Below are 20,324 nucleotides of genomic sequence, written 5' to 3'. Positions count from 1 at the left end.
TGCAATGGCGCAATCTCGGCTCACTGCAACCTCTGCCTCCTGGGTTCAAGCGATTCTCCTGCCTCAGCCTCCCAAGTAGCTGGGATTACAGGCATCTGCCACCATGCCCAGCTAATTTTTGTATTTTTAGTAGAGACGGGGCTTCACCATGTTGGTCAGGCTGGTCGCGAACTCCTGATCTCGTGATCCGCCCACCTTGGCCTCCCAAAGTGCTGGGATTACAGGCTTGAGCCACTGCACCCAGCCTGCGCTGAAATTTTAAAAAGATTATATTGCGAACACATGCACGTGTGTGCATGCACACACACACACACACACACACACACACACACACACACACGAGGATCTTCCATATATCAGTAGCTTTTCAAAAACCTCCCATGTAGAGGACATTCCAGATAAATGTCCTCCCCTGTAGAGGACATTCCCACTCCCAATCCCTGTCTGGTTTTCAGAACCACCACCACAACCCACTAAAATACTGAGAAACTATTTCAGTGGCTTCTCTGCAGAGGGAGGGAAGTAAAAAAGTCAAGTTCTTTCCAAATATCCTTCCTGCTAAGTTAGAAAGGGAGGTGAAGAGGAAATACTTGAGAGAAATAAATGAGCTGAATTTTCTGTGAAATGATTTTGGAAGAGAGAATCTTCAGCATTCTATGAGCCCTTGGTAAGCTGAAAAAGAATATGACAACTACAATGTATGTTTTATCAGCCAGCTACAGCTGATCAACAAACCACTACAAAATCTCAGTGGCATGCAACAACAACCACCCGTCTGCGGGGCTGGGGCTCAGCTGGTCCAGACTGGCTGGGCTTCAGGCCCTGAGGTTGGTTCGGGTCCACTCCACATGCTTCTTACTGTTCTGGAACCAGCAAGCTACATAGGGCATGTTCACCTCATAATGGCAGAAGCTTAAAAGGGCAAAAAAACAACTCCCAAGTACATTTCAAGCCTCTTTTCCTGTCACATCTGCTAATTTCCCTTTAGCCAAAGCAGTTACAGGGGCAAGTTCCAAATCAACAGGGCAGAGAAGTATATTCTTCCCATAGCAGACAGAGCTTCAAAGTCAGGGGACCAAGTGCACAGATACAGGGAGGGGTGAAGAACTTGGAACAATACTACAGTCTGATAAAAGAAGGAACCACTTGCATCAATACCAACTTTGCCAAATTCCATTTCTTTTCAATCCACACCTTTTATTTGCTCACTCACAAACTGTCCCAACAGCTTCTCCATGTAAAAAGCTAATGGTTAGACTGTTATTGGTGTTACTGTTTCAGGAATGGGAGAAGACAACAGGAAAAAGGATAACAGTTTAAAATGGAAAATTAAGTCCTCATTGATGGGGGGAAACTGGAAAGTTAAATGGAAATTGCTTTATATATCTGGCAAGCATACAAGACCTTAGACATTGAAATGAACATACAGGACAGAATCTCGGCTTTCCGGATGTTCCTTATATCTAGAAATCATGCCACAGACAGTACACAACACGTAACACAACAGTTGCAAAAACATCAGAAATGTAGACAGATACCACAGCTTGAGACAAGTTGCCAAAGCCTTTATTTTTATTACAGTAATGGAAATACTGGAGGCATGGTGTGGATGAGAAGCAGGATTAGGGAAAACTAAAACACATAGGAGGAAATAAATCCAATTCAGTGAAATGGGCATCACTGGGCTCCCAGGCAAGCTCTGAGCTACATTTCCTAGTCAAAGAAGCACATCCTAGAGTACGACTTCCCAGCCAAGGGAAACTGTCACCGAGGGTGGGACTAAATCTGACAGAACACTAGGAAAGAGAGGGTAAACGCTTGAAAATCATTAAATATTTAGAATCCCAATGCTGAAAATATGAATGATAAGGCAATAACATGAGAGACTTAAACTACAGAATCAAGCATGACAAGCAAAAGGGTTATCTTCATGAAACTTGCCAACTTACACCCACGCACAATCCCTGGTGAAGTGACTTTTTTGGAGAATGATGTTATATAAAGAAACCTAAAGCTACTCAAAAAAAAAGAAATGTGCGTGTGTGTATATATATATACACATTCATTCCATTTATGAAAGAGCAACTTAAAAAAAGAACAGAAAAAGAAAAGCCACAAACCTGAAGAATATAATTGCAACACATAGAAATGACAAATGATTAGCAACCGATATAAATGTAGAATCCCTGCCAATCAGTTTTAGAAGACAGAAATGAGCCTCACCCAAAAATGAACAAAAGAAAAACTATAAATGTCAAATAAATATATAAAAATGTGTTCAAACTTAACTGTAAGCAGGTAAATGCAAATACAAACCACAATATTCCATCTGATTTCATTTATTATTTATTTATTTAATTTTTGAGAGAGGGTCTCACTCTGCCACCCAGGCTGGAGTGCAGTGGCGGCCTCATGGTTCAGTGCACCCTGATCTCCTGGGCTCAAGCGATCCTCCCACTTCAGCCTCTAGGCTAGGGCTACAGGCACACCACCAAGCTCAGCTAGAGATACTATTTTAAACATATCAGACTGCCAAAATAAGTTGAACGAGGTCGAGTGTTAAAGAGGATGTAAAACACCGGGGAACTTTAGAAAGGCTCAAGACAATATAAATTGGGCCAACCACTTTGGGAAACAATTTGATGATACCCAAAGATGCTCGTAAGTGCTGACTTTTGGCAATTCTACTGCTAGGTAAAACATAGCTCAGTGAAACTCTTACACCTATACATTCAGAGGTACAAGAATGTTCAGCGGTAGCATTTGTAATAGCAAAAAGAAAATTGTAACCAAGCAAATATTCATTAAAGAATGGATGAATGAACTATGAAACATTCATCCAGGAGAATATAAGCTGCAAAAAACAAAAGAACTAAAACTCTACCTATGACAACACAGATGAACTTCACACTAATGCATGAAAACCTAAAGTCATGAAAGGAGCTATACTGTGATTTCATTCGTTAAAACATAAAAGCACATGAAAGTTCACTTGTTCTACAATATAAATAGTAAAACTCTAATGAAAATCAAGGTAATAACACAAAATTCAGAATGTGACTGCTCATAGAAGGGAGGGAGAGAGGGAAGGAGTGAAGACACTGACAGGGAGGGATACACAGAGGACTTCAACAAAGATGAGAATAAGGTTATCATTTGGAGTGAAAGAATAAAAAGAAAAACTTGCAGAATATATTCTGGCATCCTTTCTAGTCTCATTAGAAAATGGACTGAGTGGCTGGGCGCAGTGGCTCATGCCTGTAATCCCAGCACTTTGGGAGGCCAAGGCAGGCAGATCACTTGAGGTCAGGAGTTCGAGACCAGCCTGGCCAAAATGGTGAAACTCGGTCTCTACTAAAAATACAAAAATTAGCCAGTTGTGGTGGCGCACACCTGTAGTCCCAGCTACTCAGAAGGCTGAGGCAGGAGAATCACTCGAACCTGGGAGATGGAGGTTGCCAGGAGCCAAGATTGTGCCACTGCACTCCAGCCTGGGCAACAGAGAGAGACTCTGTCTAAAAAAAGAAAAAAAAAAAGAAAGAAAATGGACTGAGCCAATAGCTTCTGGGAACATGTTCAGTGACACTGGTGACCAGAAAAAAAGAAAGAGAATTAAACCACCACCAGTATAAACCGGATACTGTGGCACATGCCTGTACTCCCAGCTACTTGGGAGGTTGAGGTGGGAGGATCACTTGAGGCCAGGAGCTCCAATCCAGCCTGGGCAACACAGTGAGACCCCCCCACTTCTGAAAAACAATAACAACAAAACACTAGTATACATTTTTTTCCTGTTAAATGTAAAGAGTAAAGAGATTGATAATGTTCAATACTGGTAAGGGTGTGGAAAAATCAACTCTTTCAAATACTGCAGGTACTTTTTTTCCAGTGTGCCTATGAATATGCATCATAAACCTAGGGAGGAAAAAACCAGTAATTCCACTTTTATAAACTTATCCCAGGAAAATATTAAGAGAAGTGCACAGGACACATGGATAAAAATTTTATTGTCAACAACCCATCAACATGGGAGTGGCCAGAAAGATCCATCCACAGTGGCTATGCAGCCACTGACAATGATGATGTAGATAAATATGTGGTAACATCAAAGGACACTTGTGTCACATTTCTTGTGGAAAAAATTAATACAAAAAATATTCAAAGTATGATTCTACTTTTTAAAAAATATATATATAACTTCTACAGGTAGGTATAGCTGACAATTATAAATATGCAGAAAGATTTAAAGTTTTATATAGGAATTAAATTTTATAAAGAATCTATTTTATGTAGGATCATGGAATTACTTTCATTTTCATTTTTATATTTTATTTTCTTAATTTTTCAGTGATTACAGGTTGCTTTTATATCAAAAAAAAGTCTCACCATCTTAGCTGTTTTGAAAAGGGAAAAAGGCTAAGTAAATATTTGAACAGACATCTCTATTCTGGCAGCTTGAAAATATGTCACTAGGAGGAACTCGAGGCAAAACCTACACACAGGGCTGACGTGTATTTGTTTGCTTTTCTGAATGGGCACTAAGAGGGGCAAGACTGACTTAAAGGAAGAGAGGAAAGTTAGGAAGGTGAAAGAAAGGAACGGAGAAGGAAGGGAGGGCGGGAGGAAGGAAACGAGCCAGAGTTTCATAGATCTTAGACAGTCTTAACTAATTGGCCTCAAAAATGTACCAGGCTTAATTCTGATTAATAAAGTTGATAGAGTAAATAGACAAGTGGAGCCAATACCTCCACGTTTCCAGTACCACATATGTGTGTCACGCAATTATCCTTTCACCTGGAGTGCATTCACAACCCAAACTACAGTTCAGGTCCACTATGGGGGCATGAGCCCACCAGACTATCCCTCTCTCTGATTACAACCAAAATCTCTAAACAACTAACAGAGGACTCTGAAAAGTAAACAAACAGAAAAATTAAACAGAAGAGTCGACACTTGGAAAGGCAACCCACACAGGGTGAAGTTCCTGCTTTGTTTTCTTCTCACATGATGTTTCCCCAAAGATGAGCCCCAGTTGCACAGCTGCACAACAACACAGGCAACTAAACTCAAAGAGAAACCTGTCTGTCTGTCCACAGATAAAGGGATTCTGTGAGTTGAGGAGTCTGAGGGTATGATCCTGGGGTAGGGAAAGCCCAGGAAAGGATGCCCGAATTCTATGTGGAAACCTGCACAGATATCGGCCTGACACTGGAGTGACACGTGCACAGCACAGATTCCAACCAGCACAGAAAAAGCTGAGAAAACTGAACTGAGATCTGAACCACTCACACAAGTTGCAGACTAACCCCTTAAGTACAAGATGGACAAAAATAAGCACAGCAATGACTTACAATGAGAACTGAATCACTGCCCCTAGGAAGCAGGTCCCACTCAAAGCCTAGAGCTCACCAGGTTGATCACCCAACTAAAACATCAACAGTCACCACAGATGACAGGATGCCATTCAGAAAGTGCAACATGCAATCCAAAATTTGTTTACAAACAACCACGAAAATGTCACCAATTCTTAACAGAAGTCAATCACAAGACGATCCAGACATTGGAACTATCAAAAAGATAAAGGTTCAGTATCCCTAATCCAAAAATCCAAAATCCAAAATGCTCCAAAATATGAAACTTTTTGAGCATGGACGTGATGGCCATTAAGAGATGCACATTGGAGCATTTTGAATTTGGGATTTTTGAGTTAGGGATGCTGAAACAGTAAGTATAATGCAAATATTCCAAAATCCAAAAATCTGAAACACTGCTCGTTCCAAGCATTTTGGATAATGGATATTCCACGTGTACTTAAAGCAACCACTGTCACTTTGCTCTATGAGGTAAAGAAAAACAAACTTGATAGAAATGAAAATACAGGAATTCTCAGATGAAAAATAGGAACTATGAAACAAAACCAAATGCAAATTTTAAAACAAAAAAAAAGCACTCAAATAAAAATATATTTGGTGATCAAGGCAGCAGAATGGAGAGGACAGAGAACAGAGTCAATGAACATGAAGATGGATCTGTGGAAATTATCCAATCTGAAAAACAGAATGACAAAGATTTAAAAAAAAAAAGTAAGCAGAGTCTCAGGGTCTCCTGGGACAAAATCAAAAGCTCTACCATAAGTGTGAGCTAAACTTAAAAGAAAACCATACCTAGACATATCAAAATCACACGGCTGAAAAACAAAGATTGCAGGGGGTGGGTAGAAGCCTTGAAAGTAAATAAAGACAGCACAGTAAAAAATTATAGTTAATAATTTTTTTTAAAAAAAGGAAAGATAACAGTATTTACAAGTGAAGAATGACTGAAAAGATTTTGGATCTCTCTTTAGAACTATAGATGCAGAAGACAATGGATCAACATCTTTAAGTTGCTGAGAAAAAAAATTAAAATCCATCAATCCAGAATTCTATATTCAATAAAAACATCCTTCAAAATAAAGGGGAAATAAAAACATTCTCACATAAAATAACACTAAGAAATTATCACCTCTTGACGTGCTCTATAAAAAATGCTAAGGAAAGTTTTTCTTATTGAAGGAAAGAAGGATAACCAGAAGGAAACGTATTTTCAGGAATAAAGGAACAGCAAGAGAAATGGGAAACAGCTAAGTAAATATAAAAGAAAACTACTTTCCTCTTAATTTTTTAAAAAATGCATATGACTCTTTAAAGAAAAAAGTGTAACATTGAATCACGAGGTTCTCAATGTATGTAGATGTAATATATGTAACTATAACGATATAAAGGTAACTGGGGAGGAAGGAAGACAAGACAGGAATGGATATTGTAATATAAGTGAAACAGAGTCCAAGGAAAATTACCAGAGACAAAGAAAGACATTTCTCAATGATAAAAGGAAAAATTCCTCATGAAAACATAACTACTATGAAAATATATGCACCTAATAATATGGCTTCAAAAAAATAAAGAAAAATTGACAGATAAAAGGGTAAAATAGACAAGTCCATAATCATAGTAGAAAATCTTACTCTTTTCTGAGCAACTGATAGAGTACTAAGACCAAAAAATCAGTAAACATAGAAAGAAGAGCTAAACACTATTCAATTACCTTGATGTAACTGACATTTATAGAACACTCTACTCATAGGCTTTTTGCTTCTAGAGAATGAAAATATATGTCCACACAAAGAATTTTACAATGAAACACTACTCCAAATAAAAAGGAATAAATTGATACACAGTACACACAACATGGATAAATCTCAAAATCATTATATGTTGAGTGAAAGAAGCCAGGTATAATGAATACACACTGTACAATTCCATTTATACAAAATAGTAGAAAATCCAAACTAATCTATAATGACAGCAGGTAGATCAGTGGTTGCCTGAAGACAGGGATGGGTGGAGGAACACATTACAAAAAGGGCATGAGAAACAGTTAGGAATGAAAACATTTATCATCTTGATTGTGGTGATGGTGTCACTGGTGTATACATATGTCAATAACTGATCAAATTGTACACTTTAAATATGTGCAGTTCATTACACTTCAATTATATCCCCAAAAAATTGGGAAAAATATTCAACCTATGCTACAGATAGGGTTTTCAAAGTACGGTCTGAATGTGGGTCATTCCTAAGAATTATCTAGGGTATTTGTTTAATAGGCATATCTTGATCTCCGTCCCAGACCTCCAGACTCTGATGCTCTATGAACAGACATTTTAAATAACCTCTCCAAGTAATTACTAGTCACACATCTGAGAATGACCATTTAAGGCCCAATTCAAAGACCATCTCCTTTATGAAGTCTCTACTGATCCAACTGATAGACATAGTTCACTTTTCTCATCTCACAAAGCTCGTTCTCACAAAATGCATTTATATGCATGACTATGTTCTAACGATATAATCTTATCTGCCCTACTACACAGAACTACAAGTTTTCACAGGGAGAAGGTGTGTTTCATCCATTTTCCTAATTTCCTCTGTCCAGCACAGTGCCTTGCATACAAAAGACACTAATTATATAAAGGGCATGTTTATTACTAGTACAGCCTTGGTCCATGCTATTACAGATTCACCAACTTAGATCAACAACAATGAACCATGTTAAGTATGTGTAGAGGCTATACAGATCAACTACCAGAGAGAGGGACAGACTGGAAATAGATTCATGCTAATATAGGAAAAGCAAAGAGAAAGTATATCCCTCCTTGCAAACAAGAACCTAACTAACTCTGGGATGCACATTTCACATATCTATCGCATCAATGTTCCATCCTGAATGTAACCAGGGAAAGGCCTGGCACCACCTTCTCTAATCCTTCTCTTCCCCACACATTCTGCCCACGGTACCCCTGTTATGAATACTTACCACATGGTACTGTAACCATTTGTTTATATGTCTGTGTGTGCTGTGATATTTTCAAAAGCAGGAGCAATGCTAATTCACTTCGCTATAGCCTTGGAAGGACTTGCAAGAAATATTTGATAAGCAAGCCAATAATGATCCTTCAAAACCGGAAGCTGTTCATGTACCTATTTATAAGGTTTTTCCAAAAGAGCCAATTTTTAAATTTTGACAAAAAGGTAAGGAAGGTAATTTCATTTTTAAAAAGATACTTTTGACTATCAAGCTTCTGCTCCCTCTTGGCCCACGTAAAATCTTCTAAACTTCACAGGGGCAAGGAATGGTAAATTCCTTCCTGGCATGATCACGGCTCATAGTTGTCCCAGTGATGGTTTTGGACACCGTGCTCCATTTACTATGTGAAAAGACACAGCAGCCTGAGTCAACCCAGTGGGAGGCAAGTGTGTAGTATTTGGGGACGTGACTCAGTACTGTCCTCAGAATACCTCCCTAAGGAAAAAACAACCAAGTCAGCCTGAAAACAGTCACCATTCACATCACAATCACTCAGTCTAAGGATCCCGAAAGCAACGGTGAAGACACTATGACTTAAGGAAGAAGAAATAAAGCAAAATGCTATAAGCCATTTAAAAGAGCTGTGTTCTGGCCGGGCGCGGTGGCTCACGCTTGTAATCCCAGCACTTTGGGAGGCCGAGGCAGGCGGATCACGAGGTCAGGAGATCGAGACCACGGTGAAACCCCGTCTCTACTAAAAATACAAAAATTAGCCAGGTGTGGTGGAGGGCGCCTGTAATCCCAGCTACTCAGGAGGCTGAGGCACAAGAATCGCTTGAACCCAGCGTGGGCAGAGGTTGCAGTGGGCTGAGATCATGCCACTTCACTCCAGCCTGGGCAACAGAGCAAGACTCTATCTCAAAAATTAATTAATTAATTAATTAATTTTTATGTGTACAGTTTCCCCAAAACTCAAAGCACTTCCTACCATCACTGTGAATCTCTGAAACATATTTACAACTTAGCTGTCTTTTTCACTTTGCCATTCCATTCAAGAATATCTAACATGGCTGATCTAATTGCAGAACAGCAGCCTCATTAACGTGCAATAATGACTTGGAAACCTGTTTCAGATAACAATATTCAGCCAATTACTGTGTGAATAAACCTCATAAAAACCCATCAAGGATATTGGAAACCGTGCAAGGAAGTGCAATTCCAAGCGACAACTGATGTGTAAGCTGATCATCCCTGATTTGCTTTCTTTCTGAGCTCCAGCCCCCTGACACCAGGCACTCCTGGGAGGAAGCCTAGTAGTCATTCAAGTCTTTTTCTAAAAAACAAAACTCTCGAAACATCACAGAGGTATTTGAAGTCAGCTCCTACTCAAGGAGAGATTAAATCTTTCATATTCATGCCCAGTATTTTATGTTTTCTGTTGAGATGCACATACATCTATTAGGCTTATTTTCCTTTTCTTCCTGTTTATTACTCTTACTTTTCTTTTTCCCTGTAAAATCACTCACTCAGTATAAAATCACAGACACAGACATGACTACAGGTCAAAGAGGCAACAAATTACACTTGGTTAGAAATTGTTTCTATCACAGGCAGGAACAACTTCTGTTTAAATATTTCCTACTAAGGGGACCCTCTGTTGATAAATGGCTCTAGCCATTAGAAAAATTTTAAGTACAACATCAGCAGTTAATTTTTACTGAATGTTTGCTGTGTGCCAGACCCTTTGCTAAGCACTTGAGAGGAATCCCCTCAATCTATCCCCATAATGGAACTCTGAGGGTGTATCCCTGCACCCATCTTAAGCATGAGAAAGCCAAGGCTCGTGGGGTGATGAACCCACCTAGAGACACAGCTGTTAATTAACAGAAACCCTGGGTTTCCAGACACCCAAGCCCAGGCCTCACAACTTCTCCTCCCAGGTCCTGATGTCAACCCCTGTGCTCCCTCTCCTCTAGGACAGCTCTTCACCTATTTTAAAACTGCCCATGAAGCTTCCAGCCCTGTGCTGGGCTTTCCCCTGAGGCTTCCTCAGCAGGATGAAGAGGAATCTGGGAGCTTGTGCAGTCCAGGCCTCTGCAGATGGAGAGTACCTGAGAGTAAGAAGGGAAGGCCAGGCCTCCAGTCTCCCAGCCGAGGTAACACAAGCTCCCGCACTTCATGCACCCTGTCTCGTCACTCTCTGCTCATCCTCATTTTCCAAGCCCATGACCAGATATCATGTCCTTACCCATGGTCTATTCACATTTCTTAGTTACCAAGAAGGACTTCTCTTCATTCTGCTACAGGAGGCTGGGCGGTGAACCCTGAGTCAGAGCTGCCCTCCAAGGCCAAGCAGCAAATGTCCTCCTCCTAAGGGAGCAGAGCCGGAAAGGTTTCCTGAACAATCCACATCAGTTCCTATCCAATTTGGTGCTCACTGCTTATGCAGTGAGCTCAAATACCCAATCCAAGCCACTTTCCCTTTTTTTTTTTTTTTTGGAGGACTTATACTCTGAAAAAAAAAAAATATATATATATATATATATACATACATATATACACACACACACACACACACACACACACACACACACACACACACATATATATTTTTAAGACTGAGTGTTGCTCTTTCACCCAGGCTGGCTGCAGTATAGCGGTATCGGCTCACTGCAACCTCTGCCTCCTGGGTTCAAGTGATTCTCATGCTTCAGCCTTCCAAGTAGCTGGAATTACAGGCACACCACCACACCCAGCTAATTTTTGTATTTTTAGTAGAGACAGGGTTTCACCATGTTGGCCAGGCTGGTCTCAAACTTCTGACCCCAGGTGATCCACTCACCTCAGCCTCCCAAAGTGCTGGGACGGCCTCCTAAAGTGCACGAGCCTGTAATATTTTTTAATTAAATTAAATTAAATTATATTAAATTTTTTAATTAAACTCAGATAGTGACTTCAAAAAAGTACTACATTCAGACAGTGACTTTAAAAATCAAATTCAGATAGTGACTTAAAAAAATACTAAATTCAGATAGTGACTTAAAAAATACTCGATTCAGATAGTGACTTAAAAAATACTCAATTCAGATAGTGACTTAAAAAAAAACCTTACAGCTCTGAAATTACATTTAGAAGCCATCATTTTTATTAAGCAATGGTCTTACAGAAAAGAGCCAGACAGATCTTTCTGAAATGCCTATAGATATGCGTAGAATTCAATCAGCAACCTCGTGTTTCCATTTTCTCTCAGTCAGGTGGCGCCGCCTATGCAGAGGGAGGTGATGGATTAAGCATTATGGGCCTAAGTGTTTTTACATTGTGTTTTAGTGTATTTATAAAATACCTGCTGAATTTGGGACACTATACTAAGTGCAGTAAGAACAAAAATGGATTATGCATTGTCTTTGTTCTTAAATAGTCTGAAAGACAAACTGCACTCCTGTGACATGCAGCAAATGCCTTTGGGGCAATTACAAAGCAACATATCAACAAATACAAAATCACGAAGTAGAAATCCAGCAGCCAAGTGCTGACAAGGAGGATCTCCAAAGACAAAGAGCCTTTGCAAATAGAGATGTGAGAAATAAGTTTTTCCAGGGCTTAGTATCAAAGACAAATCTAGAGGGGAATCTGAAGAGAGACCAATGATGCTGCTGCCCCTACAGAAGTACATAATACCTGCAAGTGTGCAACAGGGCTGCCTGAGAAGGGAAGGTTCCTTTAGAGCACATGTAAATAAAATGTGGGATTCTTTTTTACCTGAATTGACCAGTTGTTGTTCCATCACCCCGCAGCCAAGAACTTCCAGCCATTCTCCATGAAAGTTGATCTCCATCTCAAAGGAAGGATGCGTAAAAGGAAAGTAGCAGTCCACCCATCTTATCTCCAGCTCTGCAAAGTTGCCAAAGAAACAAATAAGTAATGTTAAATAGCTGTCTGCCCTTTCTTGTGATCAAATTTTCCCTTCCACTAATGACACCAATTACTACATTCTGAGTAAAATAAATAGCAAACAAACTAATTTGCAACATGTTAGAGTGAGGCAATAAATCTTAAAACTTGTGAAAAACTGGGCATGCCTTCTCCAATATAAAAAACACTTTGTGAAATTCCAGGACCCTCTGAAACCAAATCAATCACTTGTCAAATCCCTGCCAGCAGCTGGCAGAAGAAAAAACTAGGCCAAGATCATGGGAAAGCAAGTAATTCTGTTAGTTTCTACACATGAAAATGACATTATTTCAGAGTTAAAGAAAGTATATTTTTACTATATTTTCCTCCAAACTTACATATCAATAATATGACCAATTTAAGATAAACTGATCAACTTTTACTTCCATAAGTATATATAGATATATATATTATTTTTAAGTTTGTAAAGCTAATAAAAAGTCAGATTAAACCAAATCTATCAGTCAATTTTAAGTAAAATGTTTTAAAAGTCCAACATTTTTCCTACAGATGAATGATTAAAAAGTACATGCTAAATGCCAGAATGAATTTCTAAATGAGCAAACATAAATACAGCACTTTTGAGAAAAAGTGCTTAATTTAAGCAATGGCCTTATTATTTAACAAGGGAAAAGACTAATGAATTCAAAACAATTAAAGCCTGCAAAGAGCAGAGGTCACTAAAAGCAGAGAAACCATATCAGAGGGTCACCTAGGAGCTCGACACCCACTGAGAAGAACACAGAAAAAAGTGGGCATTTGGACAAATCCTGTGTTCCTGTCCCTGTGTTCCTTTCCCTTCCTGTGCTGACCTCTTCTTTTTTTAGGCAACACTTTGCTAAAGGACTCGACTCTCCATGGTAATATGAACGTGCCCTCCTGTGAATTTAAACTACTCTATGTTCTCACCCCAAACTACCTGCATGTTAAATCTTGTGGGAATCAAAATGTGAAGCAAATAAAAATAATGACAAAAATGGCTTCCATCTATTGAGGACTTCCTATGCTTCTACCAACCCATTTCATAGATTCGGGAAAAAAAAAAAAAAAGGCAATTGTCTTGCCCAAAGTCCCACAGCTAGCAGATGAGTGGGCCACTGTGCCAAACCCAGGTCTGCCCAACTCCAAAACCCCTGCTCTTGCTCTTGTTGTTTTTTTGTTTTGTGTTGTTTGATAGGATCTCACACTGTCACCCAGGCTGGAGTGCAGTGGCTCCACAATCCTAGTTCATTGTAACTGCAAACTCCTGGGCTCAAGCAATCCTCTCGGCTCAGCCTCTGAGTAGCTGAGACTACAAGCACGCATCATCATGCCTGGCTAATTTCTCTACTTTTTTTACTTTAGAGATGAGGTCTCACTGTGTTGACCAGGCTGGTCTTGAACTTCTGGCCTCAAGCAATCCTCCTGACTCCAACTCCCAAAGTGCTGGGATTATAGGCAGAAGCCACAGCACTCAGCCCTAAAACCCAGCTCTTGACAGTTAAAACATAATTGCCTGCCCATCAAAAAAGATATTTTGAGAGTCAAACAAGATAAGAGTGTAATTATCAAACACAGGGGGGCTTTCCTATGCCCCAGATTCCACAGGAGAAGGCAGATTTTTCTTTAATTGATTTGTTTTCATTGTATTTATTTTCCTTCTTACCTGCTGTCTATGACAAGGGTCAACTGATTTCTGTTTACAACAGTAATACAGTATTTCCCCCTCTTATTTTCTCTATGGTATAATAGACAAACATTAAAGTGCACAGATATAAAGTGTATAATGTGCCAAATGTTGACATAGGTATGCACCCATGATACTGTCACCACAATCAAGACAATGAACATAACTATCACCTCCCAGTTTTCTCATGCCCCTTTGTAATCCTACCCACCTGCCCACTGCCCCACTCTTCTCCTGACCCCCCACATCTGCAGGTAACCACTGATTTCTTCTGTCACTATAGATGAGTTTGCATTTCCTAGAATTTTATAAAAATGAAATCATATAGAATGTACTCCTTTTGTTCTTGCTTCTTTCACCGTGGTTATTTTAAGATTCACCTGTGTTGTTGCACCTATCAACAGTTCATTCCTTTTTATTGCTGAGGTCGCATCAACACTTTTTCTAACTGGGAAAAAAAAGCTGGCCTTGTTGCAGGCCATTGGAGAAATGTCCCCAGGTCCCCTGAGTAGTCAACTTTTCTGTGTGGAAGCTCAGACATGCAGAGCCACTGCTTATTTGGGACTGTCTTCTGAGAAGAAGGGATTTATACACCTGTATCCTTGCCCATCTTTGGGACCAACAAGTCCCTATCAATATTTTTGTAAAAAGCACCAGAGACAATCCTGCTAACAAACAGAAATGTGTGACGCCTTGGGACATGCAAGTGAGTGCAGAAGGACTGACAGACAAAACAATTTTTATCTTTCTTTTTTTATAACTCTTGGCAGGTAAGCGGAAAACATTTTATGAGACAGTTTGGAACAATATATTTTGTGTACATGGCTTTTGACATTTGGCCTGAATTTTACCAAAAGCAGGAACAGGACTCAGGGTTAACAACACGATTTCATATAATTAAATATAATTAATTTTATGTAATTAAACGTTACCTAAATGCTTGGAACACAGCGGTAAAGTAAGTTCTACACAAGTTTACTTTCACAGTATGCTCTTAGGTTCTGTTAAAAAAAAATCATTTTGGATAGGTTAACTAAATATGGAAGAGTTCAGTTATACAACTCCATCTCTCACAACTGTAATATCTTAGGTTCCCCCTAGTCCAAGAGGAAGGCATTTCAAGACATTAATAAGCATTCAAAACAATTACAAGTGTTGATTAAAGTCATTCCATAATCAATGTTTATTAAACCCTAACTAAATGTCTACTGCATATGGTCTCATAGGAAGACAGGTTCCTGTTTACACACACCCACTAGAGCTGCTGGTGCTGATGGCGTCAGCACAACACAAGGACAGAACTGAAAGTGATGTGATGGCTCTTCCCTTCTCCAGGAACATTCCTTCACTGAAGGGCTTTTGCTTTACCACTTCTATAATGAGAAAAAACAAGTATAGCTTTGGATTGAAAATTTCTGTAATGTTGAACAAATTCTTAAGATAAAATATGTTTTATCAACCCTTGCTCTTTTTTTGGTTTAAGATCTCAGCCACCACAGCCCTCAGTTTCTTCTTCCTCAGTCATCCTGCAGGTGTCTTTTTTTGGTAACAACGTGAGTAACTGCTCCACAGTGAAAACTACAGATAGCCAAGCAAGAAAAGCAGGGAAGTTAGCCCATGTTTTTCAGAATCCACCAAGATGATAAACACTAACGATTTAATGGAGCAGAATCTGTTGATAATACCATAGAAACTAAAACAGAAAACACAGACTGGTAAAAGTTGTGTCTAATGAGATCAGGAAGTTTTTAATCCTTTTTACCCCCTCAGATCCTCTGCTCAGTTTCCTTTTAAAATCTATACGACCCCACAAAGAATGCCAAATCTATACACCATTCATTTGCTTTGTTCTGCTACTTTAAGGACTTCCTCAGTTTTTAAGATTTGCCTCTTTCACATAAATAGACAAAAGTCAAAATCTGCGCTTTTGAAGTCTTATCCATAAAACCTTTGCCTAGACCAATGTCCTGAAGCAATTCATCTATATTTTCTTCTAGTAGTTTTATGGTTTCAGGTCTTACATTTAAGTCTTTAAACCATTTTGAGTTGGGTTTGTATACGGTGAGAAAGACAGGACTTGCTCAGAATCATTTATTGAAGAGAATATCATGATGGATATGCTAATTTCCCTGATTTGATCATCACACATTGTATACATGCACTAAAATGTCATTCTGTACCCCATAAATATGTACAATTATGTGTCAAATAAAAATAAAAAAGGCCAAAATTTGCAAAGCACTATTTTTGAGTACACTGTGTCTCTACTTCAAACATAAATAGTAATTATTTGAAAGTAAATTACATTAATGTGAACTTTTTCCCACTATACCATATTTTCTTACACATTTTAACAATTTAAATTTGTTAAGTTGAGGGCTAGACACAGTGGCTCATGCCTGTAATCCCGTAGGAGGCTGAGGCAGACAGATTACTTAAGATCAGGAGTTCGAGACCAGCCTTGCCAACATGGTGAAACCCCATCTCTACTAAAAATACAAAAATTAGTCGGGTGTGGTGGCACATGCCTGTAGTACCAGCTAGTCGGGAGGCTGAGGCACGAAAATTGCTTGAACCTGGGAGGTGGAGGTTGTGGTAAGCCAAGATTGCGCCACTGCACTCCAGCCTGGGTGACAGAGTAAGGTTCAGTCTCAAATAAATAAACTATTTGTTACATTGACACATTAACAGAGATTTTTTTAAAAAATCATTGGTAGTGAAATTATTTCTTGAATACTTTGATATTACCCCCAAAATACACTTTCTTCTTGTTTTTCAAGCTATGATCTCAAAATTACTGTAAGTATTATTATATCTAGTTGAAAAAGCATCTTGACAAGCTTCTTGTATTAAAAGATACAATGCCAAATAACTAGCTCAAAACTATGTTGAGTGTGACTTATTTCACATGTCAAGTATTAGAAGTCAGAATATTTACTAAAAATTACGTATTTCGTGTTATATATTAATAGAGGAGAATTTTCAGTAAGCATATCCAAATCATATGGATTCATTATGCATAAGACTAACTTCTTATTGGGGCTATAGAGGAAAATTAAGTGCATATATGAACTATATATCTAGTGGAAAATAATGCCAAGGTTTTGTTTTTTTTTCTATTTCCTTCTTTCTTTTTATGAGGGGGGAGGGGAACTTAATAATTTCCTAAACCACACAGATGAAGCTCAGAGCTTTTTTAACGGCTTCAGAACTCTGAGATTACAGCAACTGTCAAAAATTATACACCTCAATTTTCAGCCTAGAGCCACATAAAAGAAAGTATACTTTAGAAAAAAAAAAACCACACCTGGGTTCAAGCCTCAGCCTTCTACCTTTTTTCCTGTGAAACCGTGGGAAGCTTACTTACCTTCTTTGAGCCCCGCCTGCCTCTTCTCTACACCGTGGATGATGATTGCTCTCACCCAGTGGTTTCAAGAAAAGACGCTGTGGGAGCCCAGGTTTTCTCAAGGGGCAGCGATCGATCGTCTTTGGAGATCTGGACACTGACTCGAATTTCTCCTCTGAATAAGGATGTTGAGTTTGTTCAAGAATGAGGACAGCCCAAAGTCCAGAAGCAATCCCTCAAGTGGGACTTGAGAAATAAGTAGAAATTCCTCCAGGACAGTGACAGGAGCCCAAATGGAAGAGGTACAGCAAGAATTCTAAGCCTTTCTCAACCGCAGCAGGACATCACCTGCCACAGGGAGGGGGACGGCAGCACTGTACCTCGCCTGCTCTGTGTACCAGCCTCCCGACTTCTGCACCTTTGGCAAGACCAACCAGGGACACGTGCAGGGCAGGTGTGTGTGTGTGTGTGTGTGTTTGGTCTCTTCCCACCAATCCCTGAAGGGCCTGAGCATTCTGTCTGACATACTATAAACATTTAAGTAGACGTCATTCCATCCCATCCCACCTTCGTTATGGATCTCATTCTGAATAAACATCACTTTCCATTTCCCTGATTTATTGACTCATTAAAGAGATTCCTCTGTTGCTTCCCATACCGTTTGTATTTAAAGATGGGACTTTGCTATCAGAACTGCCTTCCACAGGTGGTAGAATCTAAATTTTGAAAGATCAGTGGCCCAAACTAGAGCATATACCAGTGATTTTCTACACCATACCAGGGGTACCCTCCATGAATAGTTTTTTAAAATTAACTAAACAAATATGCCATTAATCACTGGTGCTTGGCACTATTTTCAAAATAGATTTTCCCTCAGTTGACACCAGAAAAAGAGTACAATATAGTGGTCTAATATCAGGGTTGCCACTCACACTTTCTGAACAGCTATGCAGTGTGTATCCAAGGAAGGAAACAAACGTGGAAAGAAAAAGGAAGGAGGGGACTCTCTGGCTGGAAATAAATTCTTAAAAACCTGGGATCATCCTCAATAACCACAATCTAACCACGGGAAATCGTCCGGCTGCCACTGTCAAAGACACCTGATGATTCCATCTCTTCTGCTTCTGTTGAAGACCCATAACCTTTTGATAGAGCCCATTTTTTCATGATGTTTCAATAGTGCTCTAACAGCATTCTTTTATATATTGTTTTGTTTTGAATAGGAAATATGTTCACAAGGTTTAAAATCAAAATACTATAACAGGATCCATCTCATTATGTAATAGGGCATGACAAAGAAGTCTCACTTACCTCCCTTTCCCATCTTACCCCAATCTCCTGGACCCTTACAGTAAACTCTCAGTAAAAAAAAGGGTTTCCTTTTTACTGCCAGATGTTAAGCCAATACAAATATCTGTTTCTGTTTTCCCTCCTTTCTTATATAACAAGCAGCATAGTGTGTACTTGATTCGGCACCACGCTTTTTTCACTGAATGATATGTCTGGAGGCCTCTCCACATGAATGCATAGAGCACACCCTTAGTCCTTTTCTTACTCCTGCCAAAGATTCCTGCATGTGGCCCACGTTCATATAAGAAGTCTTACTGATACACACTTGGAGTATATTCAGTATTTTGCTACTGAAAGCAATGCTGTGACTAAATACCCTGTCGAGTTGAAGAGGAAATGCTTTTATGATTTTAATAAATGTTGCCCAAACGCCCTCGATAGGTGTTGTATAATATTTTGCACTAATATTAGCTTTCACAGGGGCCAAGGCCATAGAACTAACTGGTGGAAGAATACAACGAGAGTGTAGGTCCCTGACAAAGATCCAGGGCTTTGCTGATAAAAGAATACCAGCTCAACCCTCTTACACAGCTCCCACTTAGATAAAGCAACAGTTGAGTACCCACAGGCAAATTCCCAGGGCTGCCTTCCTCGCCCTTGCTGTTTGCATCTCATCTCTCCCCTAAGAGAAGAAAAGAGTGTCTTCTGGACTCAGGAAATGTGGCTGGCAGTCATAGGGAAGAGGAGGCACTTTTAAGGCCTGAAGCATCCATGTGGGAATACAAACACTGATTCTGTTTCCAAAGCCCACCTCACACGCAGCATGAAGTCAGTCGTGACTTATACTTCATCCCTACCTAGGGCCTTACAAACCTGGCAATGCCACCACTGTGACTCCTTAAAAGCGCCATATATATCCTATGTGTCCACACAACCATGTACCCTGGAGTCCAGCGCTGCAGAGTGCCAAGTGGAATAAAAGCATTCCTACTACAAAGTTAATGGTAAATACCACCTCTTCCCTCTCACAGAGGGTAATAAAATCCTCCAGCGCGGGACCTTCCAAGCACACAACAGAAGATATTAACACTGTTTCAGCCACAATGACTCCTGCTAAGACGTACACAAAGCAATAGGGGAAAAATAAAAGGCAGGCGATTTCCTCCACCATTGGCAATGGTGTAACTGGTCCCACAGCTATTATTCTTCTGCTTGGCAGAAAGACCAGTGTGTGAAAGTGCAGTTTCACACTGTTTCCCTGGGACTCCTCTACACGGGGATCCTTTTGACTAGGGCTTGGATCACAAGATGATATGATTGTTTCTCTACCTCACAATGAAATGAGAAATGGAGTATGGCACAATTTAATGGGCCCCTCATTCTGAAATCTGGGTATGGGTTCAGAGGCACTAGGGTAAGTGATCACTCGTGTGCTCTCTATCAAGCAGCAGAGGGGACAATCCAATAGCATCCCGGCCTCAGGGAGAGCCACAGCACAGCCCTTTGGTCCTCGATCCTCCTCGTCAACCTGTTCTCGAAGGAAACTGTCTTCAGATCCCTGCAGACTACACAGAGAGGCACTGTAGACAGAAGGCTCACACACCAGCCTCCACAAAGCTGGTCGGGTGGGGGACAGCCTGGATCTAAGAGTCAGCACAGATCTAGAAGCAAATCCCAGCTTTATCACTTGCAGCTGAGTGACCTCAGGCCAGTTACTTAACCTTG

General features: G+C 39.8%; 1 protein-coding gene across 1 annotated transcript in view; it reads right to left on the bottom strand.

The window, feature by feature from the left end:
• Positions 1 to 20,324, bottom strand: part of FARS2 (phenylalanyl-tRNA synthetase 2, mitochondrial) — a 512,610-nt gene that overhangs the window by 317,572 nt on the left and 174,714 nt on the right. Inside the window, exon 4 of the mRNA XM_030817258.1 lies at positions 12,106 to 12,237. Within this exon, the coding sequence (XP_030673118.1) occupies positions 12,106 to 12,237 (132 nt within the window). The remainder of the gene's footprint in view (positions 1 to 12,105; positions 12,238 to 20,324) is intronic.

The sequence above is a fragment of the Nomascus leucogenys genome, chromosome 8 (genome assembly GCF_006542625.1).
Source record: "Nomascus leucogenys isolate Asia chromosome 8, Asia_NLE_v1, whole genome shotgun sequence".
NCBI lineage: Eukaryota > Metazoa > Chordata > Mammalia > Primates > Hylobatidae > Nomascus > Nomascus leucogenys.
Note: the sequence above shows the minus strand (reverse complement) of the source record. Positions and strands in the feature narration are given on the sequence as shown.